Raw genomic sequence first — 19,692 nt, forward strand, 5'->3', positions numbered from 1 at the left:
GTACTCTATCTTTGAACACTTTTAAGTTGGACTCTAGCTTCGCAGAGGCAAAGGTCCTCAGAAAATCTGTAACTGAAACCGCTAACTTTATACTAGAGCAAACTGGGTCCAGAAAGCTGAATGATTTACACAGGGACTTGCTGAGAGAGGAGGATTGGCCTGTAGGTGTCCCGATGTCCAGCCTTCTGTCCTTTCTTCCGTATCACAACCACTCAGCCCTGGGGCCTCTGGGGTGGAGCCTCTTACTATTATTATTACTATTATTATTATTATTATTATTATTTTTTCAATGTTCAGTTTCCTTTAATGACCCCCATCTCCCTGAAGGGCAGGTGCAGGCAGCTAGGCGATGGCAAGAGATGTTCACTTGAAGATCTTGCCCTGATTGAAGGCTTTGCCCACATGCTGGAAGGCCCCCTCCCAGGAAAAGTACTCTCGAACCAGCGTCTGGGTCTCCTCGCTGCCAGGATCCAGTTTCCGCCATGTGTATGACTCGTAGTCCACCTGCCAATCTGGACTCAGCGGAAAGGCAAGCTCCTGGCCTCGGAAGACCCAGACTCCAGAAATGGAGCTGCTATTGTTGGTTCCAAAGAGGATGACACTGGCGAAGGCATTCTTCCTCAGCTTGTCCAGTCGCTGGAACATTCCAGTGATGAGATTGCAGCTCATGAAGGTCTGAGTGAGTTCTTCAGGGAAGCGATACTCTGAGTACCACAGGGACCAGCCGTCCTTATCAAAGTGTTCCCAGAAATATGGCAGTGCCACAGAGAGTGTGTCCTCATTGGAGTACTTGCGCTTAAATTCATCCAACACAAAGGTACTCTTGGGCAAGTGAGCGAAGGGGTCCTTGGCCTTGGGCTCAGCAGCCAGCGCCTGCTCACATTCATCCATCTCCTCCTCAGGAGCAGGGGCAGCTGCCTTTTTCTCCTCCTTCCGCTCAGCCTGGGGCTTCTGCTTCTCTTCCCGTGAACCCTTCTCTTTCCGTGGTGTATCTTTTTTAGGCTGGGTCTCTGCAAACTTTTTAGCATCAAACTGGGCCATCTTCTCACACAGCTTCACTTCCCCCAAGACAGCCCGGAACTGGGGCTGATTAATGCAGGTGAGGAACCAGCGGTTGGTATTGGGAAAGGCCTGGCGGAAAGAAGGCTCTAGGACCTGCTTATAGAGCCACAACAGGGTACAGACAACTGTGATGTCAGCCAATGTCACTCGTTCGCCCACCAGAAAAGTCCTCGTCTTCAAGTGAGCATCCAGCAGCCCCAGAATTCGTCTCACTTCCTCCTTTGCATTCTCAGTGGCCTGTTTGTTGTGGTGCATGATGCCCAAGGTGGGGAATACCCAGGTACTGGCTGGGGGCACTATATCGGAATCAGCAAAGCTCACCCACTGCACCACCTGGGCTGCCGCCTCTGGAGTACTTCCCCGCAGCTCCTCGTTGCTCACATAGTAGGCAATGGCGTTGCTCTCAAACACACAGAATCCATCGTCACCCTCAAATGCCGGAACCTTGCCGGCAGGAAATTTGCGAAGAAATTCAGGGGTGCGGTTGGTTTGGCCAAAATGGAAGTGGGGTGGTGCGGAGAGCACGCGGACCTGAGCCCCGCTGTACTGAGCAGCGATGAGAGCCTTGAAGGCCCTCCAGTTTTCAGGATACGTATACAGGGTCCCAGCCGCCATGGTGATTCCGCAAAGAAAGGGGGTGGGGTTCTCCGCGCTGCCGCAAAGTCCTCTTACTATTATTATTCTGAATAGCTGTGATGCTAACTGGTGTCTTCCCCTTTCTCCTTTCCTTTCATCAACACTTAGTGAGCACCTGTTTTATCTTGTGCCCTATACTTGGTTTCTGTTCGAGAACCTTGCCTTGCCTACAATAAGTACTAAATAAATCTTTGACAGTGGTTTAATTATCCACATTTATTCATATATTTAGTGATAAGCACTTGCTTTGTGCCAAATCCTCTTCAGGGAGGCTGCGAGGAGCCCAAGAGGAGCAGATAATGACATGGTCCACAATGCACTTAAGGAGTTGGCAGAGTTTGGGATCAGGGGAGTCTGCGCGTGTGTGGATAATTAGCATTCAGGAGAAGGTAGAGTGCACGTAAGTACAGCTGTGTGCACCGTAGTGGCAGGAGGTCACTTTGCTTTGGGGCTGGAAGTCTGGGAAGTCAGACCCTGTACTTTTTCAGCATAAACCCTTGATCCCCCTTCTCCTTTAGCCTCTCCTGTGACTGCTTCTGCAGGATTCTGTCCTAGACCTTCTCTTCTCACTCTATGTGGTCTTTCTGGAGCATTATCCATCTTCCTGCCTCAATGATCATCTAATTCTTGATGGCTTCTAAATCTATATCTCCAGAGGAAAATGTTTCTCTGAGTCTCAGACCTTTACATCCTACTGTTTCCCAAATGTCACTGATTGCATAACTTGTCACTTGTACAAAACTGATCTCCTCTCCCTTCCAGTCTGCTTCTCCTCAGTGAGCTCAGAAACCTGGAAGTGGTCCTTGACTCCCCCCTCTTTTCTTTACTCTTCCACCACCCCAGTAATATCGAGGTTCTTTAAACCCCAGAATCCTGGAAATCTAAACAGCCCTGTCACAGTTTTCTTTCTCTCCAACCCACTTTTCCCTGTCACAGATTTCTTTCTCTCCATCCCACCTTTTCTGCCACTGTCAATCTCTGGGTACAATCAAGATTCACCTGCATTTTTGTAACAACTTTTTACCCAAATGGTCTTCCTATTTTGAGTCATGCTTACCTATCAGTCCTCCAAATTGGACCCAGAGAAGTCTTCTTATATAAAATAAAACAAACAAATGAAGTCCCTCCATCACTTACAGCTCTTAGAGGGTCTTCCCTCTGTCCCCAAACTTCATACTCCTGTAAGTGGCCCTGCAACCTGTGCTATGGATTGAATTGTGTCCTCCAGAAACATACATTCAAGCCCTCACTCCTCGTACCCCAGAATGTGAGCTTAATTGGGAATGGAGTTGTTGACATGTAATTAGTAAGATGAAGTCATGCTGGAGTAGGGTGGGCTCTTAATCCAGTATGACTGGAATCTGTATAAGAAGAGGGAAATCTGGACACAGACATAGGCATAGAGGGAGGACAGCCATGGGAAGTGAAGGCAGAGATTGGAGTTATGCTGCCAAAGCCAAGGAATACCTGGCTGCTGCTTCCAGAAGCTGGAAGAGGCAAGGAAAGGATTTCTCTTTCCAAAAAGGCTTTGGAGGGAGCATGGCCTTGCCAATACCTTGATTTTGGATCTCCAGCCTCCAGAACTGTGAGACAATACATTTCTGTTGTTTTAAGCCACCCAGTTTGTGGTAATGTGTTATGGCAGCCCTAGTAAATGAACATAAACTGTCAGGATCCAAATTCCAAGTATCTTTCCAGCCTCCTCTGCAGTCATGTGCCTCAATTCACCCTGTTGTCTCAGGCACACTGGATTACATACAGCTCTTCAAACACACTGTGCACCTGCACACCTTTGCTCACACTGGTCTCTGGTGGAAGGCTCTTCCTCTTCTCTGCTTGCCCACCTTCTCCACAACTTCTTCCTTCTGTTCCTTTGGCACTAGACATGTGAACAACGATGACTTGTCCTGGCCCCCTTGAGAGCAGGGACTCTGCTTCCCTCGTCTCTATCTCTGGTGCTTTAGCACTGAGCTGGCCTAGCACAATGCTGCAAGAATTGATTTGAGCTTGGTCACATGTTCGTCCACAGTTTATGAGTTTGTGGGTGGTGGGATTCAAAACCCTCATTCCTCCCTCCTCACTGGATTTCCAAAGAGGGGTTCACCCTGATTTCATCACCCACTAAAAGCTAATTAACCACGGGGCATAAATTCTTCTTGGAAACCCCCAAACTGCCAACTTCTTCTCCCTCATGCTGTTGCCAAGGCTCTTGAGCGGGCTTGAAGGAAGGAAACGTGGACAAAAAGATTTTGTTCGTTTCTTTGAGGCCAACACCTAATCACTGTCCCTTTTCAAGTGAAAAATGGGGAAAACGCTAGCTAACTGTTGTTTAGTGACCCCAACCCCCATCCCTTTAAAATAAACACTCTTTTCAATTAGGAAGATTTGTCACTGGGGACAGTAATTCCGTGTCCTACCAAAACAAACACAGTTGTAATTAGTTTTATCCAGGAAGAAAATTAACTCTGTTTATCTTAGCATAATTAATCACTGACCTTTTTTCTGTCCCGGCAGCTTGGGGGAGGGCATGGGAGTGGGAGGTTGTGATCTACAGCACAGGGGTGTTCCGGGCTCCATCTATCTCTCGTCTTGGTTACACAGCTGTCTGCGTGAGTTATTTGAATTAATATTCCTAGCCAAGAGTTGTGGAGCTGCCTCAGAGCTGGACTTGGAGAGACCGCTAAATAAGGCTATGATTTTATGGCTTCAGTCTGTGGAGAATTTTAGATGAGTGCGTATCAGATGGGCATGAAGGCACGCGGCCGACACTGAAGTTTGCTTGGCTCCTTTCGTGCCCTTCACCTTGACCTCAACAGGTCTTGAGAAACGGGAAGGATCCTCAGGCAAAGGCATTGGTCCTTGATTGTGGAAGAGAGGCTGCTGCTGCAGTGAGGAGGGACAGGCTTTGGGGCTATGGTTTGGTTTGGGTGTCAGTCTTGACTCTGATATCCTCTAGCTATATGACTTTGGGCAAAATACCTCATCTTTCTGAACCATAGTAACCTCCTAAGTGAAAAAAAAAAAAAAAAAAGCAAAACCAAAACAAAACAAAAAACCAGGACATGTGTGCATGTGTGTGGTGGGGACAGCGTTAGTAATATATATCCACAGGGATGAATAAGGATTAGAAGTGAGGTATGCTATGTCTCTAGCACAAGGCCTGATACTAAATAGTAATTCAGTGAACACAACAGGTAGGTTTTGTTATTTTTGCATGAACTAACTGAGGTTCCAGGGGTGGAAGGACACAATAAATGTCCTCTCTCTTTATTTCAATAGACCCACAACTCATGGAGACCCTACTGTGTGCTGGGCTCTTCTGCATTAGGCCCTGGAAATAAAAAGAGGGTTTAATCCTGGCTCCTGTCCTTGAGGAGCTCACAGCCTACTGGAGAGAGAGACATACCCAGATGTTCTCAATGTGTTGCAAAAAATGCTAAGCTGGAGACATGGGCATGAGATCCCCTGGTAGAGAGGGAAGCAGAGACTGAAGGGAGTCTGATTTCACTTATTCTGAGCCATTTAGTCAATGTATAATTCCTCACTTAATCCTCATGATAACTCTAAAAATAGGCATGAGGGAGGGGTCCCAGGGAAAGGTAATTGAGGCTCACAGATGGGAAGTCATTAGACCCCAACTACACAGCTAGAAAATGGTGCAGCTGGGATGTGAATCAGATTTGTTTGACACGGGAGCCTGTGCTTTGTCAGTTTTCACCTTGGAGGTCCTGGCTGGGTTTTAATGACTGGTATCCTTCCTCAGGACCTTTAGTCAGGAGCTTTAAAGCAGCAAGGCCCTGAAGGCTGGTGTCAGAAGACCCCAGAGTTAACAATGTAGCTTCTTGAGCCTCACCTCAGGCTCTTCCATATTAAAATCTCTTGCAGGAGGATAATGTTAGCAACTATAATACCTAAGGTGATTCTTATGTTCTCACCATCTGTTATAGTTTTAAAAACCTACCTTTTGCTCATGATGTTCAGATGGCTACTCCCACACGTGTTTGCAGGTGGGTGGGGAGAGCGTGTCCTCTAGGAAACAGGAAAAGAGAACTACGAAATCAAGGAGGCCCACATCCTGAACTGAGAAGGATGAAGAGGGGAGGTGAGATGGGCCAGAACCTCTTGAGAGTGGCCTAAATAGCTCACACTGGGGTGAGCGTCTCTGGCTGCCAGAGGCAGAGTGGTGGACCGGGCACCTGCTCTGAGCACAGGCCACTCACTCCCTGTCCATAGGCTTGTAACAGTGGGTTCAGAAGCAGGAGAGAGCTGCATAGGTCCTTTCTTGAAGCAGGAGGGGCCTTCAGACTGGGAGGCACATACTGCCCGCTGTAGACAGAGAGCAAGGCAACCTTTATTGATGCACAGGTTGCTGGGAGGATGTGGGGCTTTTGTCCTCTCAGATCTAGAAGAGAACTGGAGGCAGGAAGAGTCAGTTTCTGGTGCTGCAAAGGACTCCAGGGAAGGAGCAACCACAGATACTGAGGGCACTGAGGCTGGTTTTGCCAGGCCATGGTGAATCCTGGCCCTGCAAGAGTGGTCACTCAGATGGCAGGGGACTCCACACATTCTGAGCTGGAGAGAGAAAGTGAGATGGGCTATCAGCAGAGGCTGAAGAATCAGTCAGAATTGTATTCTATGTCCCACCTCTGCCTCTGCCAGTGACAAGCTGTGCAAACTTGGAAACCTTTTTTTGTTTTTTTTTGTTTGTTTGTTTTTTTTAAGTCAGAGTCTTGCACTGTTGCCCAGGCTGGAGAGCAGTGGTGTGATCTTGGCTCACTGCAGTCTCAACCTCCCGGATTCAAGCGATTCTCCTGCCTCAGCCTTCCAAGTAGCTGGGATTATAGGTGCCCGCCACTGTGCCTGACTAATTTTTGTATTTTTAGTAGAGATGGGGTTTTTGTCATGTTGGTGAGGCCGGTCTCAAACTCTTGACCTCAACTGAACTGCCCCCCTTGGGCTTCCAAACTGTTGGGATTAGAGGTTCCAGCCACTGGGCCCGGGCAAACTTGGAAACCCTTTTTTCCCTCCTAGTGCCTCAGTTTTCTCAAATGTAAAATGGGAATAACAATATCTACCTTGTAAGACTTTTGTGAGGGTCTAATAACTATCTTATACACATTATTTCATTTAATCTTCACAACAACCTTTAAAACAGGGATATGATCATTCTCAAATTTACACTTGAGCAAGAGTGAGGCAGTTCAGATGGCTTGGCCAAGGTTACCTGGCATTTGAGTGGCAGAGCCAAGAATTAAACCCAGCTCTGTCTGACGCTAGACCCTTTGCTTCAACCATATTCTGTAACGTCTCTTTTCTAGGAATGAGTGAAGGAATGTTCTCACATGTCATCATCCAGCCTCTGAGGTGCCTCTGACAACCATAATCGCCTCCTCATGAAACTGCGCCCAGTTCCTCCTGTGACTCTTCCTGCTGCAGCCATGGGCCTTGCTGTCCTGGCTGGGGATGCTGTTTTCATCTTATCTGGGGCTTCTCATTGCTGACAGTGCTGGAGGCTGTGGGGCAGAATGGTTTCAAGCACAGGCTCTGGAGTCAGGCAAACCTGGGTTTCAGTATTGCTCAGGAAGCTGTTGGGCAGGAGGACTCTTGGTGAGCAGGCACTGTCCGATAATGGGGTTTCCCAGGATCCCAGGTTTCTTGGGGGCACACAAGTAGGCCAAAGATGATCTGGGAACCTCCCGGAGAAGAATTGCCTGAGACTGTACTCTCCCCAAGAGGCTGTAGCCAAGAGAATAGGGGCCACGTCACGGGGGCTCATGATGGAGTCTGGGCTTTGTGGGAAAGGAAGTGGGGAGGGTCTCAGAAATGTTTTTATAATGTGAAATCTTCCAGTTAGAAATTTATATGCAGGATTTAATCATAAGGAAATTTGGACAGGACTCATTTTTCTCATTGCTGCTCTAAGCAGCTGCTCTAAGCAGCCTGGACTGTCTCCCCTGTGGCTTTGCTGAGTTCAGCAAACATTTATTGTGCACATACTGTGTGCAGGCACTTTGCTGGGGATACAGGGATGAAATGGGGACAGTGCCTATGCATGAGGGCATTGTCCTGAAGCTGGATGCTAAGGCCATCTGTGTGTGTGTCTGTGTGTCTGCATGTATCTCTGTGTCTGTTGTGTCTCTGTGTCTGTGCTTCTGTGTCTGTGTGTATGTCTGTATGATATCCGTGTGTCTCTCTTCGTGTGTTTGTGTGTGTTTTTGTGTATCTGTGTGTGTGTTCTCTGTGTGCCTGTATGTGTCTTTGTATGTGTGTTTCTGTATGTGTCTTTGTATGTGTGTTTCTGTATGTGTCTCTGTGTGTGTCTATATGTGTATGTCTGTGTCTATTTTGTTTGTTTCTGGGTGTGTCTACCTCTGCGTGTCTCTGTATACCTGTATACCTGTGTGTGTCTGTGTGTGTGTATTTGTGTGTCTCCGTATGTGTCTGTATGTGTGTCCCTGGGTGTGTGTCTGTGTGTGTGTGTATTGAGAGGGAGGGAGAAATGAAGGGAGTGACAGATGGGTCAGCACGGAAGGTGTATCGTCATTCACAGCTCTGGGAAGAATCAGTCAATCCACCTACTGGTCAAGACCAACTCTGGTGCTGCCCAGCTGACAGTGGGAATGCGACTTTTCATTTGAGGATGGGTTCGCATTTCCTAGGAAAAGAATCTAGGAGTTGGAGTCTCAAGAAGTGTTTTTCTTTTTCTTTTTCTTTTTTTTTTTTTTGTGATTGAGAGCTGAGCCTTGTGTGTGTTGGCTAATAGATAGATACCAATCTGCATGTTGGGACAGCCACAGAGAAGAGGTAGAGGGAACCACAGACAGTGAGCAGGGGGCTGCTGGAACCAGTCTGCCTTTATGCCCAAACCCCCAACTATAAATACCTCATCTTGGGGAGCTCAGTCTTTGGTTTGTTCATAAAAAAAACCAATCTGGGAACCAGAGGTGGACAGGAAAGAGGAGGCTGACTTGCCGCTCCTGGGTTGATGTGATCTTGGCTGGTGTTAACAAGTGTATTATGGTTCATAGCACAGGACAAACCCTTAGAGACTCCCCTTGTCCTCACCAGGGTCACCACACCAAACCAGGTATCTTCAGGTGTGAGGACCACAAAAAATTGGAGATCTCACCAGGGTGGGCAGGGATTTCTTGGTTAAAGTCTGAAGGAGAGAAGACTCGGGGGCATCTCTCTGGCTCCAAATCTCTGAAGGGCCAAAGGCAGAAGTGCTGGGGGAGAGTCAAGTTTTCATTTAGAACAGGGACAGCCTGACAGTGGCTGCCTTATGTGGCAGTGAGTTTCAGTCACCAGTCAACAGAGGCCCAAGAACTACTCACCAATGGGGCCAGGAGGCCAAGGAGGGCTGGGGAGGGCAGAGCAAGGACCCTGCAGGTCACCACAGGCTCCTGCCTCAGATCCTCTGACTGAGGGATGATCTGATGAAGGATTGGTGACAGACAAGGCCATTTGAGGCAGTGTTCATCATATCCTTGGAACATGTAAAGGCTACAACTTAACATTTATAGGGTGGTCTCCGCAGGACAGGCTACATCATGAATTGCTACCCAGAGGGCTGAATGCTCTGCAGCTCAGGCCTTCCCTGTGCTATGTGGCTTCTCAGGAAAAGGAAAGAGAATAGGATGACCATGAAAGAAAACAGGGAGAAAAGGAAGGGGAGGGGCTCTCAGAAGATGGAAGTCTCTGTTGACTGGGCACTTGCTCTGTTCCAGCACTTATATACTTGGCCACACTGGATCTTTGTGCAACTTTCTCTGGTTGTTTTACAAGCGATGGTCCAGGCGAACTCTCAGCCAGTGAAGTTCTAGGTCTGCCTGCCTGTGAAGACTGTGGTACTTGGGGTACCCCATGGCCTTCTTCAGGTGGGCAGCACGGTAGCTCAAGCCTGAAAGGTCGCTCGGAGGTCATTTCTTACAGCCCTTACCCACTCCCTGCAGGCCCTGCCTCCTGTGATCCACTTGCCCTCTGCTTGATTTTTCCTATCTGTGGATTTATAGAAAAAGAGTGGAGCGCTTGGCTCCCTCCTGTGGTTAGAGCAGTCAGAAACTGTTGCTTGAAGGAGGCCTTGCCTTTTAGGAGTACTAAGAAGATCACCACAATGGAAAAGATTTGGCAGAGCTAAGACAGGGGGATATTCCAGGAATGGTGTTATCTGGCATGTGGTAGGTGCTCCACACGAGTCTAATGAATTAGTGAATGAGATAGAAACCTGGAGGCAAGGGTGGGCCATTGAGGGAGAAAGGAACCAAAGCAAAGAGATGCGAAGGTACAGTATCCAATCAGGAAGGGGGCCAGCTAGGGCTGCAGGCTCTGGACCTGACTCTCCAGCCACCCCTGGGAATCCTGCACCGGCGATCTCCCCTGTGGGGCTAAAGCCCCCTTGTGCAATCATGGGGTTGATGTGTATGGGTGGTGCTCATTCCAGGCTGCAATTATTAATCACCTGGGAGGTTTTCAAAAATGATTACTGGGCCCTATCATTACTGATTTTGACTTAATAGGTCTGAGGTGGGGCCTGTACAATGCATTTTTTGAAAGCTCCCCAGGTGATTCTGGGGTCCCTCTGAGGCTACGAACCAGGCGTGGGTTATTTTTTTGAATGCTTCCAGCTCATATTGCTTGTGATTCAGAGCTTGTTTTTTTTTTTTTTTTTTTTTTTTAAAGATATTTCACTAAATTAAATTTGTATCCTATGCTAGTAGATGATGTTATTTCACCATTAAGACAAGGGGCTGATATTTGTCACTAATAAATCTAAAGATAGATCTTGATATTTGCATCCATAAGGTGATCCCCACCATAGGCAAGGGGAATATGATTCGTTCCCCATGCCTCTAATGTAATTAGGCATGCATTTTAAAGAAAGATGCACTATTGAGATACAAACTGGTAATGGGAGTTTAACCTTCAAATTGCTGTTTTGTTAAGGTTACCACTGTATCGCTTCAGTGCTTAACAGTGCATTATTCGTGTAGCAAACATGGAAAATCCACTGGGAGAGGAAGTGTAACACACTCAAGAGATGATTTGAGGCCTCTGGACTTTGTCACATCCCTAAGAACTATTACTTCATTCCCTTCTCTGTTTGTTCTCCTCTATTCTGTGCAAGAAGGTTAACACTGATGGGGGAACAGAAAAAGGAAAAATAATCTACAGCATGGGTAGCTACACTTTAGATACATCACTTAGAACAAGTTGCTCCTATTAGACAAGTCCAAAGGGCAGGCATTACATTGAGGCATTTCTCAGATCTCTCCTTGCTGGGGAACATATTTTAGAATTCTGAATTGTGTCTGTGCTGGCAGCCTTGGCTGGCCACGCTTCCCTGCCATCTCTCCCTCCATCCTAACAGGCTCTGGCCTACCACTGTGTGAGCTAGAAAGGTTGTTAACAGGGATAGCTCATAGAGAAGTTGCCAACTGGGCCCAGATGAGACTGTTGCCAGATGACACGAGCTCTGGGTTGGATTAGCAAGAAACCACTTGGAACAATATCAGTAGTAAGAACCACCATTGATTGAGTGCTACCACATACCAGATGTGACGCTGCACATGAATAGTTGGACTGATTTTCTTTATCAGCCCGAGGCATAAAAATAGGTTATATCACTTTTGCTTTTCATTTAATTGCTTAAGGCCTATCTGCCAATCATGTCCATCTTCCTTGACTTTTTCAAGAACATTGTGTAGTGTAAAGCATATGGTGATGTTTCCAAATGTACTCAATCTATCAGAGAGAATCTAATCTCGATTGTTAGGGAGAAGATATTGGCTTGACTCTGTGCAAATTTATTTATTTATTTTTGAGAGAGGGTCTTGCTCTGTTGCCCAGGCTGAAATACAGTGGTGCAACCTTGGCTCACTGCAACCTCCACCTCCCAGGTTCAAGCGATTCTCCTGTCTCAGCCTCCTGAGTAGCTGGGATTACCAGTGCACACCACCACACTGGGCTAATTTTTGTATTTTTAGTAGAGACAGGGTTCCACCATGTTGGCCAGGCTGGTCTTGACCTCCCGACCTAGGTGATCTGCCCACCTCGACCTTCTAAAGTGCTGAGATTACAGGCATGAGCCACCGTGCCTGGCCACCCTGTGCAAATTTAGCTCCCCCTCCCAAGTAGCCAAATCTTGGGACATTTTGCAAAGGATAATCTTTGTGAGCCTTAAAGAATCCTGTTACAGCTGTTCCACATCTGTATTGGTCTGTTTTCACACTGCTATGAAGATACTACCTGAGACTGGGTAATTCATAAACAAAAGAGGTTTAGTTGACTCACAGTTCCACATGGTTGGGGAAGACTCAGGAAACTTAGAATCATGACAGAAGGCAAAGGGGAAGCAAGGACCTTCTTCACCAGCTGGCAGGAGAAAGAGAGAGAGAGAGAGAGCGAGAGAGCCAGGAAGTGCCACACTTTAAAACCATCAGTTCTTGTGAGAATTGACTCACTTATCAAGAGAACAGCATGGGTGAAATTACCTTCACAATCCAATCACCTCCCACCAGGTCCTTCCCCTAACACATGGGGATTGCAATTTGAGATGAGATCTGGGTGGGGACACAGAGCCAAACCATATTAATATCTTAGTGTGTACCTTGTGGTCTTCTGTTTGCAATATCTCAGAGATGCAACTGAAGTGTTCAGAGAAAAATAAAGCATCTATTTCATTGTGATAAAACTTACAGTGTTGTCAGATAGAAGGCACTGGTGGGTTCTCTCTCTCTTTTTTTTTTTTTTTTTTGAGATAGAGTCTCACTCTGTTGTCCACTCTGGAGTGTAGTGGTGCAATTGGCTCACTGCAACCTCTGCCTCCTGGGTTCAAGTGATCCTCCTGCCTCAGCCTCCCAAGTAGCTGGTACTACAGGTGTGCGCCACTACACCTGGCTAATTCTTGTATTTTTAGAGGAGATAGGGTTTTGCCATGTTGGCCAGGATGGTCTCAAACTCCTGACCTTAGGTGATCCACCTGCCTTAGCCTCCCAAAGTGTTGGGATAGTCATGAGCCATCACATCCAGCCAAACCTACTGGCAGGTTCTCTTGACGAAAAGATTCTAAGTTCTGTTTTGCCTGGCAGTCTATCATACCTGTGTGCATAATTTAATGTTCACAACAACTTTGCAAAGTAGGTGACTTAATCTCATAGAATTTTTCTTATCATAATGATAGTGAAAGTTTATATTTTCTTACCACTTTTTCTTTGTTCCAGGTTGTGCCAGGTTGTATATAAATAATAAATAATGAGCTGGGTGCAGTGACTCACACCTGTAATCCCAGCACTTTGGGAGGCCAAGGTGGGTGGATCCCTTGAGGTCAGGAGTTCAAGAGCCGTCTGACCAACATGGTGAAACCCCATCTCTACTAAAAATACAAAATTATCTGGGCGTGGTGGCGCACACTTGTAATCCCAGTTACTTGGGACGCTGAGGCAGGTGAATCGCTAGGACCCGGGAGGCGGAGGTTGCAGTGAGCCGAGATCGTGCCATTGCACTCCAGCCTGGACAACAAGAGCGAAACTGTCTCAAATAAATAAATAAATAAATAAATAAATAAATAAATAAAAGGACTATTGCTAACCCTTACCATAAGACCATAGGTAGGTATTATCACTCAATTTAACAACTAACAAAGCAAGTCTCAGAGACGTTAAGTTCTTTGCCCAAGTTTTGGTAGTTCACAGATTTCACGAATCACAGAGGTAGGATTCAATACTACATGTCCCCAACTTCCAAACCCATGATGTTCACTGCGGGAAGTTATGTGCCTACAAATTTTTACCTATCCTAGAGCAGGTGGGATGTGCTTTCCTGAAGGATCCGGTTCTAAAAAGGTTAGGAAGTGCATTTCAGAGATGTTACGCAGGGTACTCCTGTCACAGGAAGGGAGGGGATGGACAATGTCCCTCCAGCTCAGGAAGAGACTTGTAAACCAGCAGACAGTCCCAATACTGAGCTCAGAGTCTGGTGCAAAGAATACATGAAGAAAGATATTTGTTGAAGAGAGAACGTGTTCTGACTTGCGACTGATTAAACGTTAAAGAAAATATACTAGGATCTGTCAGAGGAGGGGAGGTTACTGTGGTCTGCAGCGGTCAGGAAAGGCGGAGGCAAATTTTGACTCAGGATATGAAAAACTTGCTTACTACCAGCCATAGATGATAGGGCAGGATCCATCAGGTTGTTATGACAGGTTTTCCCTTCACTTAGGGGTTTCCAGGAGCAAAATTCTCTTTCCTGCTTAGTATGAACAGCCTTTAACAACCCTGCAGTACTAGTTTGGCCTCTAGATGGCACTCATGTACTTTTACAGCTTTTACTGCTTAGCTTCCAAAGGAACACAGCACTGGTTCTGTCCAACGTTTTCCTAACTTCTTTTTGTTGTATTTCTCTAGGTCATGGTGTCCACTTATGGTGAATGAGATGCCAGAGGACAGACGTATGTTTATTTTATTGATTATTAATTCATGCATGTGTACCCTCTCTGAAGATAAAAAGAATTTGAGGCTGAACGACCAGTCTAGCATCCTGTATTATACATATTGGAGGCAGACAGCACAGGTGCCCTTGGGACATTTGTTTTCTTCAATTCCATATTTATTACTTTTTGTTTGCTCTTAACTATTCTATTATTCTGAGACACATCTAGGTAGACAGGATGGAGGTAAGGCACAGTCAAAAGCATTGTATTTAGGGAGGTAATGAGAAACTGTGAATTTGAAATTACCAGACAGATGTAACAATCAATAAACTAGGAACATAGGAATTGGAGGCGAGGCAAGGATGGGTAAAAGATAAATGATATCATCCCAGGTTTTCTAAGCTTGGATAGGGGAGAATGAATTTGAGTTTGGAATGAGAATTTCTGGGAATGGGGCTGAGCCTGGGCTAGTTGAATTTTGAGATGGAGCAGAAGCATCTCTCCTTCTTCTGACCTTGCCCTGCATCTTATGACTATGTCTTTATTTAATAAATATCTGAGCACCACTCATGTTACAAGTATTGGTAAAGCCACTGAGGAAGTAGCTATAGATGAGGCAAACAAAACTTCTTCACATGAGCTTACATGTTAGTAGGGGAAGTAAAAAACCAATAACAAAATCATTTCAGATGATGATGGATGCTATGAGGATGACAAGATAGAAAACCGTAATAGAGAGTGATTGAGATGAGGTTTATTTAGATAGAGAAGTCACAGTAGACTTTTCTGGGGTGATGTTGGAGCTGAATCCTGAACAAAGAGAAGGAACCAGCTCTCTATTGATATTTGTAATTCCAAGGAAACTACAGCTCAAGACAGTCAACTCCCCTGGTAATATCCTAGAAAGGCTTGAGACTGTACACATAACAAAGAATGAGAATTAAAAGTGGGGGCCCAGACAGGAGGACACGTTGGAGCTTCGTACACGCAAGTTGACTTGCACCCTATCCCCGTGTACAGAATGGCCTTTAGGCAGTATTTACACCTTGGCAAAAGCAAACCAAACAGACCATAACTTTGATTACATCAGACAAACAAAATAAAATAGAAGTTCCTTTTAAGAAATATTAAAGAAGCCATCTAGGAGAGCAGGTGTAGCTGCTGCCTACCTATGTAAAGCTTTCCATAATCTGGCACTGTTTTGATGAAGAGGTGCACTAGAAAAATGACTGGTTTCCTGGTAGCTGGTAAAGTTTGATTATCTGTAAGTCTCGCTCTGGCTTCATCTTTCTTTTTCTTCAGTCTTAAATATATATTGGTAAGAAGATTCAAGATACTCCAGAAAAGTGTGTAATGTTCAGCAAAGAAATTTAAGATTAAAAAAATGGGGGAAAAAAAAGATACATTTAGAGAATAGGAGTTCAAACAGAAGCAAACCCCAAATACCCACCTTCTCTGCCAATCACATAAAAAAGGCAACACAGTAATAAAGATTAAGGAATTACAACAAATTACTGGAAATTAAAATTTGGATTATAAAAAATGTAATAGGAAATTGAGAAGATAAAATAAAGTCTCCTTCACACAGTGAGCAGGTAGCCATCTGCAAGCACGAAGAGAGTCCATCCTGGCACCCTGATCTCAGACTTCCAGCCTCCTCAGAGCTGCAGTGAAATAGATTCCTGTTGTTGAAGCCATCCAGTCTGTGGTTTTTGTTATCGCAGCCCAAGCTAACACAGATGAATAAATGCAAAGTTTAATAGGTAATTGGAATTTATAAGAAAATTAAGTGGCACTTAAAAACTGAAAACAAAATCTGAAATTAAGTCACCTGAGCACAGCAAAACACCAGAAAGACAAGTAAATAAAACGTATCCAAACAGAAGCACAGAGAAAGAATGCAAAACTCATAGAGGAATGTAAAAGACATGAGGGTCGATGTCAAAGGGGCTAAAGTAAGTATTATAATGATCACAGAAGGAGACGAATCAGGGGATGGTGGAGAGGCAATATGTGAAGAGATAATGGCTGAGAATTTTCCAGTACTTTCTATAAATGGAATCATATAATATGAACTTTTTTGTGTTTGGCTTCCTACACTCAGCATAATTATTTTGAGATTCGTCTCTGTTGTTTTGTGTACCATTTATTTCTTTCTATTGCTGAGTAGTATACCGTCATATGTATATTCCATAGTTTATTTAATCATTCACTCATTGATGGACTTTTGGGTTATTTCTATTTTATGTCAATTATAAATAAAACTAATATAAATATTTGTTTATGCAAATATTTGTATAAATGTATCCTTTGCTTTCTCTTGGTTAAAAACCTAGGAGCAGCATGGCTAGATCATATAGTAGGTATAAGTTTAACTTTTAAAGACACTGCTAAACTGGTTTACAAAGCAGCTGTACCATTTTACATTACCATCAGTGGTGCAGGGATCTTCCACTTTCTTGCCAAACCTTGGTATAGTCAGTCTTTTTGATTTTAGCCATTTAAATAGGCTTGTAGTGGTATCTCATTTGTGGTTTTAATGAACATTTCTGTAAAGACTAATGATGTTGAGCATATTCTGCATTGCTTTAGTTAAGTGTCTGTTTAAATCTTTTGTACATTTTTTATTAGGTGTTCTTATTATTGAGTTTTGAGAGTTCTTTACACATTTTGTCCTTTATGAATGATATTATTGGCAAATATTTCCTCTCAGTCTGTAGCTTGTCTTTTCATTTTTTAAACAGTGTCTTTTAAAGAGAAGTTTTTATGAAGTCCAAATTATAAATATATTCTTTTTTGGATTATACTTTTGGTTTCACATCTAAGAAGTTTTTTGCCTGTCCTAAGTTACAATGGTTTTCCCCTGTTTTCTTCAAGAAGTTTCATTGTTTTACATTTTTAAAATTGTGGTAAAAACTAACAATATGAAATCAATCCTCTTAACAAAATTTTAAGTGTGTACTATAGCACAATATTGTACAGTAGATCTCTAGAGCTTTTTCATCTTGTGTAACTGAAACACTGTATTCACTGAACACTGAACACCAACTCCCCAGCACCTCACCCGGCTCTCCTGTGGAAGCCATCATTCTACCTTCTGCTTCTATGAGTTTGATTACAGTTGATACCTCATAGTCATAGAATCATACACTATCTGTTCTTCTCTGACTAGCTTACTTCACTTAGAATAATGTCTTTAAGATTCATCCATATTGTTTCATATGACAGGATTTCCTTCTATTTAAAGGTTGAATAATAATATTCCATTGTATGAATATACCACATTTTCCTTATCTAATCATCGGTCAATGAACATTTAGGTTGTTTCCACATTTTGGCTACTGTGATTAATGCTGCAGTGAATATGGGAGTGTAAATATCTCTTTGAAATCCTATTTTCACTTAGCTTCTGTGGAAAACTGGACACGGTTAGAGATTTGGGGTTCCATGGCTGACATTTGGAACATGACACAGCAAGCTTTGGATAGGGGGTGCCACAAAACCCAAGGAATGCCCACCTTCTGGTTGACCCATAGCATCTACGATGGATGGAGCTGGTTAGTGGGAGAACACATGGTGCCCCCACAACAGGTACCATGATGTATAGAGCAACATTGGGATAACATCACTGTTGAGTGGTTGCCTACCATAGTCTACACAAATACAATATGTCACCACACCTTTGTGGAATAGGTAGCCTCATCAAGGTCAGGCTCCAATGGGCTTTGTGCCCCCAGGAAGTTTGTGTCTGTGGTGACACAGGATGGTCATATTTGTCAGCAAACTGGACTGGCTACTGTACCTGGGGGTGGACTGATATGCTTGCCACTGTCATTCCCACGTTGCTTAGAGGCCCACATAACTGGGAGATGATATGTTCCCAGTTTTGTGAGTGTGATGAGCCCCCTGGTGGCTCTACCTCTTAGCCTTAACCATCCCTGGAGCAGGTGTCATAACTGTAGAAATGCAAGTTACGGCCCTTGTGGAGCACATTGCTTGAGCTTTGAGTTACACCCGAGTTGCCATCCTTCTGTTGACAGATGAGGTTGATCAAATCCGGAAGGTGGTACTGCAGAACCAGATGGCTCTAAACATATTAACTGCTGCCCAAGGTGGCACCTGTGCTCTTTTGGGAATGCAATGTTGTACCTTCATCCCTGACAATCAACAAAACATAACAGCTTTTCAAGAAGCTTCCCAGGAAATCAAGGCAGTTGAGAGCCTTACTGATGACCCCCTACTGACATGGTGGGCATCTCTGGACTCTGGCCTATGCTGGACCCTAATAATTATGGGCAGCATGGTGGGAACATTAGTAGTGAGTTGTTGCTCCCTGTATTCCTGCCATGGCCTTTGGTTCCAGAGTTCTGCCCTGTGGGCATGTCTCCCCATTAGAAGGACTTCCTCAGCCTAGGGGGTGGAGTGTAAGAAAAATGGCTGTGATTCAGTCAGAAACAGGCTGAGGCAGACATCATTACAGAGGGTTTGGAGCACAGGCTCACAACCCCGTGCATTATGTAATCAAATTTATGCAGCCATTTTAATGTAACCTGTTTGTGTGAGCTCATACTGCTCCAATAGCATTGTGAAATGGGCCCACACCTTCGCTGAGATGACCAATGTTTCTAACTTGGATCTGCACTGCCCTTCCAGCAGCAGCTCTGGATGGCTTGCACTGGTACACACATCCTTTAAGCCATATTGCCTGTGAGTAATATAACGGCACTGCTGACTCTGTAGGAGAGAGAATAAAGCCACGTCCCAGCTGCCTACGGTCCCTCGAGTGTTCTTTCAGTTACCTGCCACACATCCACCAACTCCCCTCGAACCCCAGCTTGGGTTGGAACCTGACACGTGGTTGTACTAATTTACATTCTTACTAACAGTGTGTGAGGGTTCCCTTTTCTCCATATCCTTGCCGGCATTTGTTAGTGCATGTCTTTTGGATAGAAGCCATTTTAAGTGGGATGAATCTCATTGTAGTTTTGATTTGCATTACTCTGGTGATCAATAATCTTGAACACATTTTTATATGTCTGTTTGCCATTTGTATGTCTTCGTTTGAGAAATGCTTATTTGTATATTTTCTCCATTTAATTAAAAAAATTTTTTTTATTTTAATATTAACTTTTATTTTAAATTCAGGGGTACATGTGTACATTTGTTTTATCAGTAAACATGTGTCATGGGAGTCTGTTGTAAAGATTATTTCATCTGCCAGGTATTAAGCTTAGTATTCATTAGTGATTTTTCCTGATTCATTCCCTCCTTCCACCCTCTGCCTTTTGATAGGTCCCAGTGTCTCTTGTTTCCCTTTATGTGTCTATGTGTTCTCATCATTTAGCTCCCACTTATAAGTGAAAGCATGTGATGTTTAATTTTCTGTTCTTGTGTTAGTTTGCTAAGGATAATGGCCTCCAGCTCCATCTATGTTCCTGCAAAGGAAAGGATCTCATTCTTTTTTATAGCTGCATAACATTCCATGGTGTATATGGATCACATTTTTTATCCAGTCTATCACTGATGGGCATTTAGGTTTATTCTGTGTCTTTGCTATTATGAATAGT

General features: G+C 44.5%; 2 protein-coding genes across 2 annotated transcripts in view; both read right to left on the bottom strand.

Moving 5' to 3' along the window:
* Nucleotides 1–281: 281 nt before the first annotated feature.
* LOC104657142 (elongation factor 1-gamma) lies at nt 282–1,720 on the bottom strand. Its single transcript, XM_030913551.1, has one exon. The coding sequence runs from the start codon at nt 1,675–1,677 to the stop codon at nt 364–366; it is 1,314 nt and encodes a 437-aa protein (XP_030769411.1). The 5' UTR covers nt 1,678–1,720; the 3' UTR covers nt 282–363.
* A 4,311-nt stretch (nt 1,721–6,031) lies between these two features.
* Nucleotides 6,032–19,692, bottom strand: part of LOC104657143 (selection and upkeep of intraepithelial T-cells protein 1) — a 175,897-nt gene continuing 162,236 nt past the window's right edge. Inside the window, exon 10 of the transcript XR_004052250.1 lies at nt 6,032–6,265. The gene's annotated coding sequence lies outside the window, so the exon portion shown is untranslated. The remainder of the gene's footprint in view (nt 6,266–19,692) is intronic.

This window comes from Rhinopithecus roxellana, chromosome 12 (assembly GCF_007565055.1).
Source record: "Rhinopithecus roxellana isolate Shanxi Qingling chromosome 12, ASM756505v1, whole genome shotgun sequence".
Lineage (NCBI taxonomy): Eukaryota > Metazoa > Chordata > Mammalia > Primates > Cercopithecidae > Rhinopithecus > Rhinopithecus roxellana.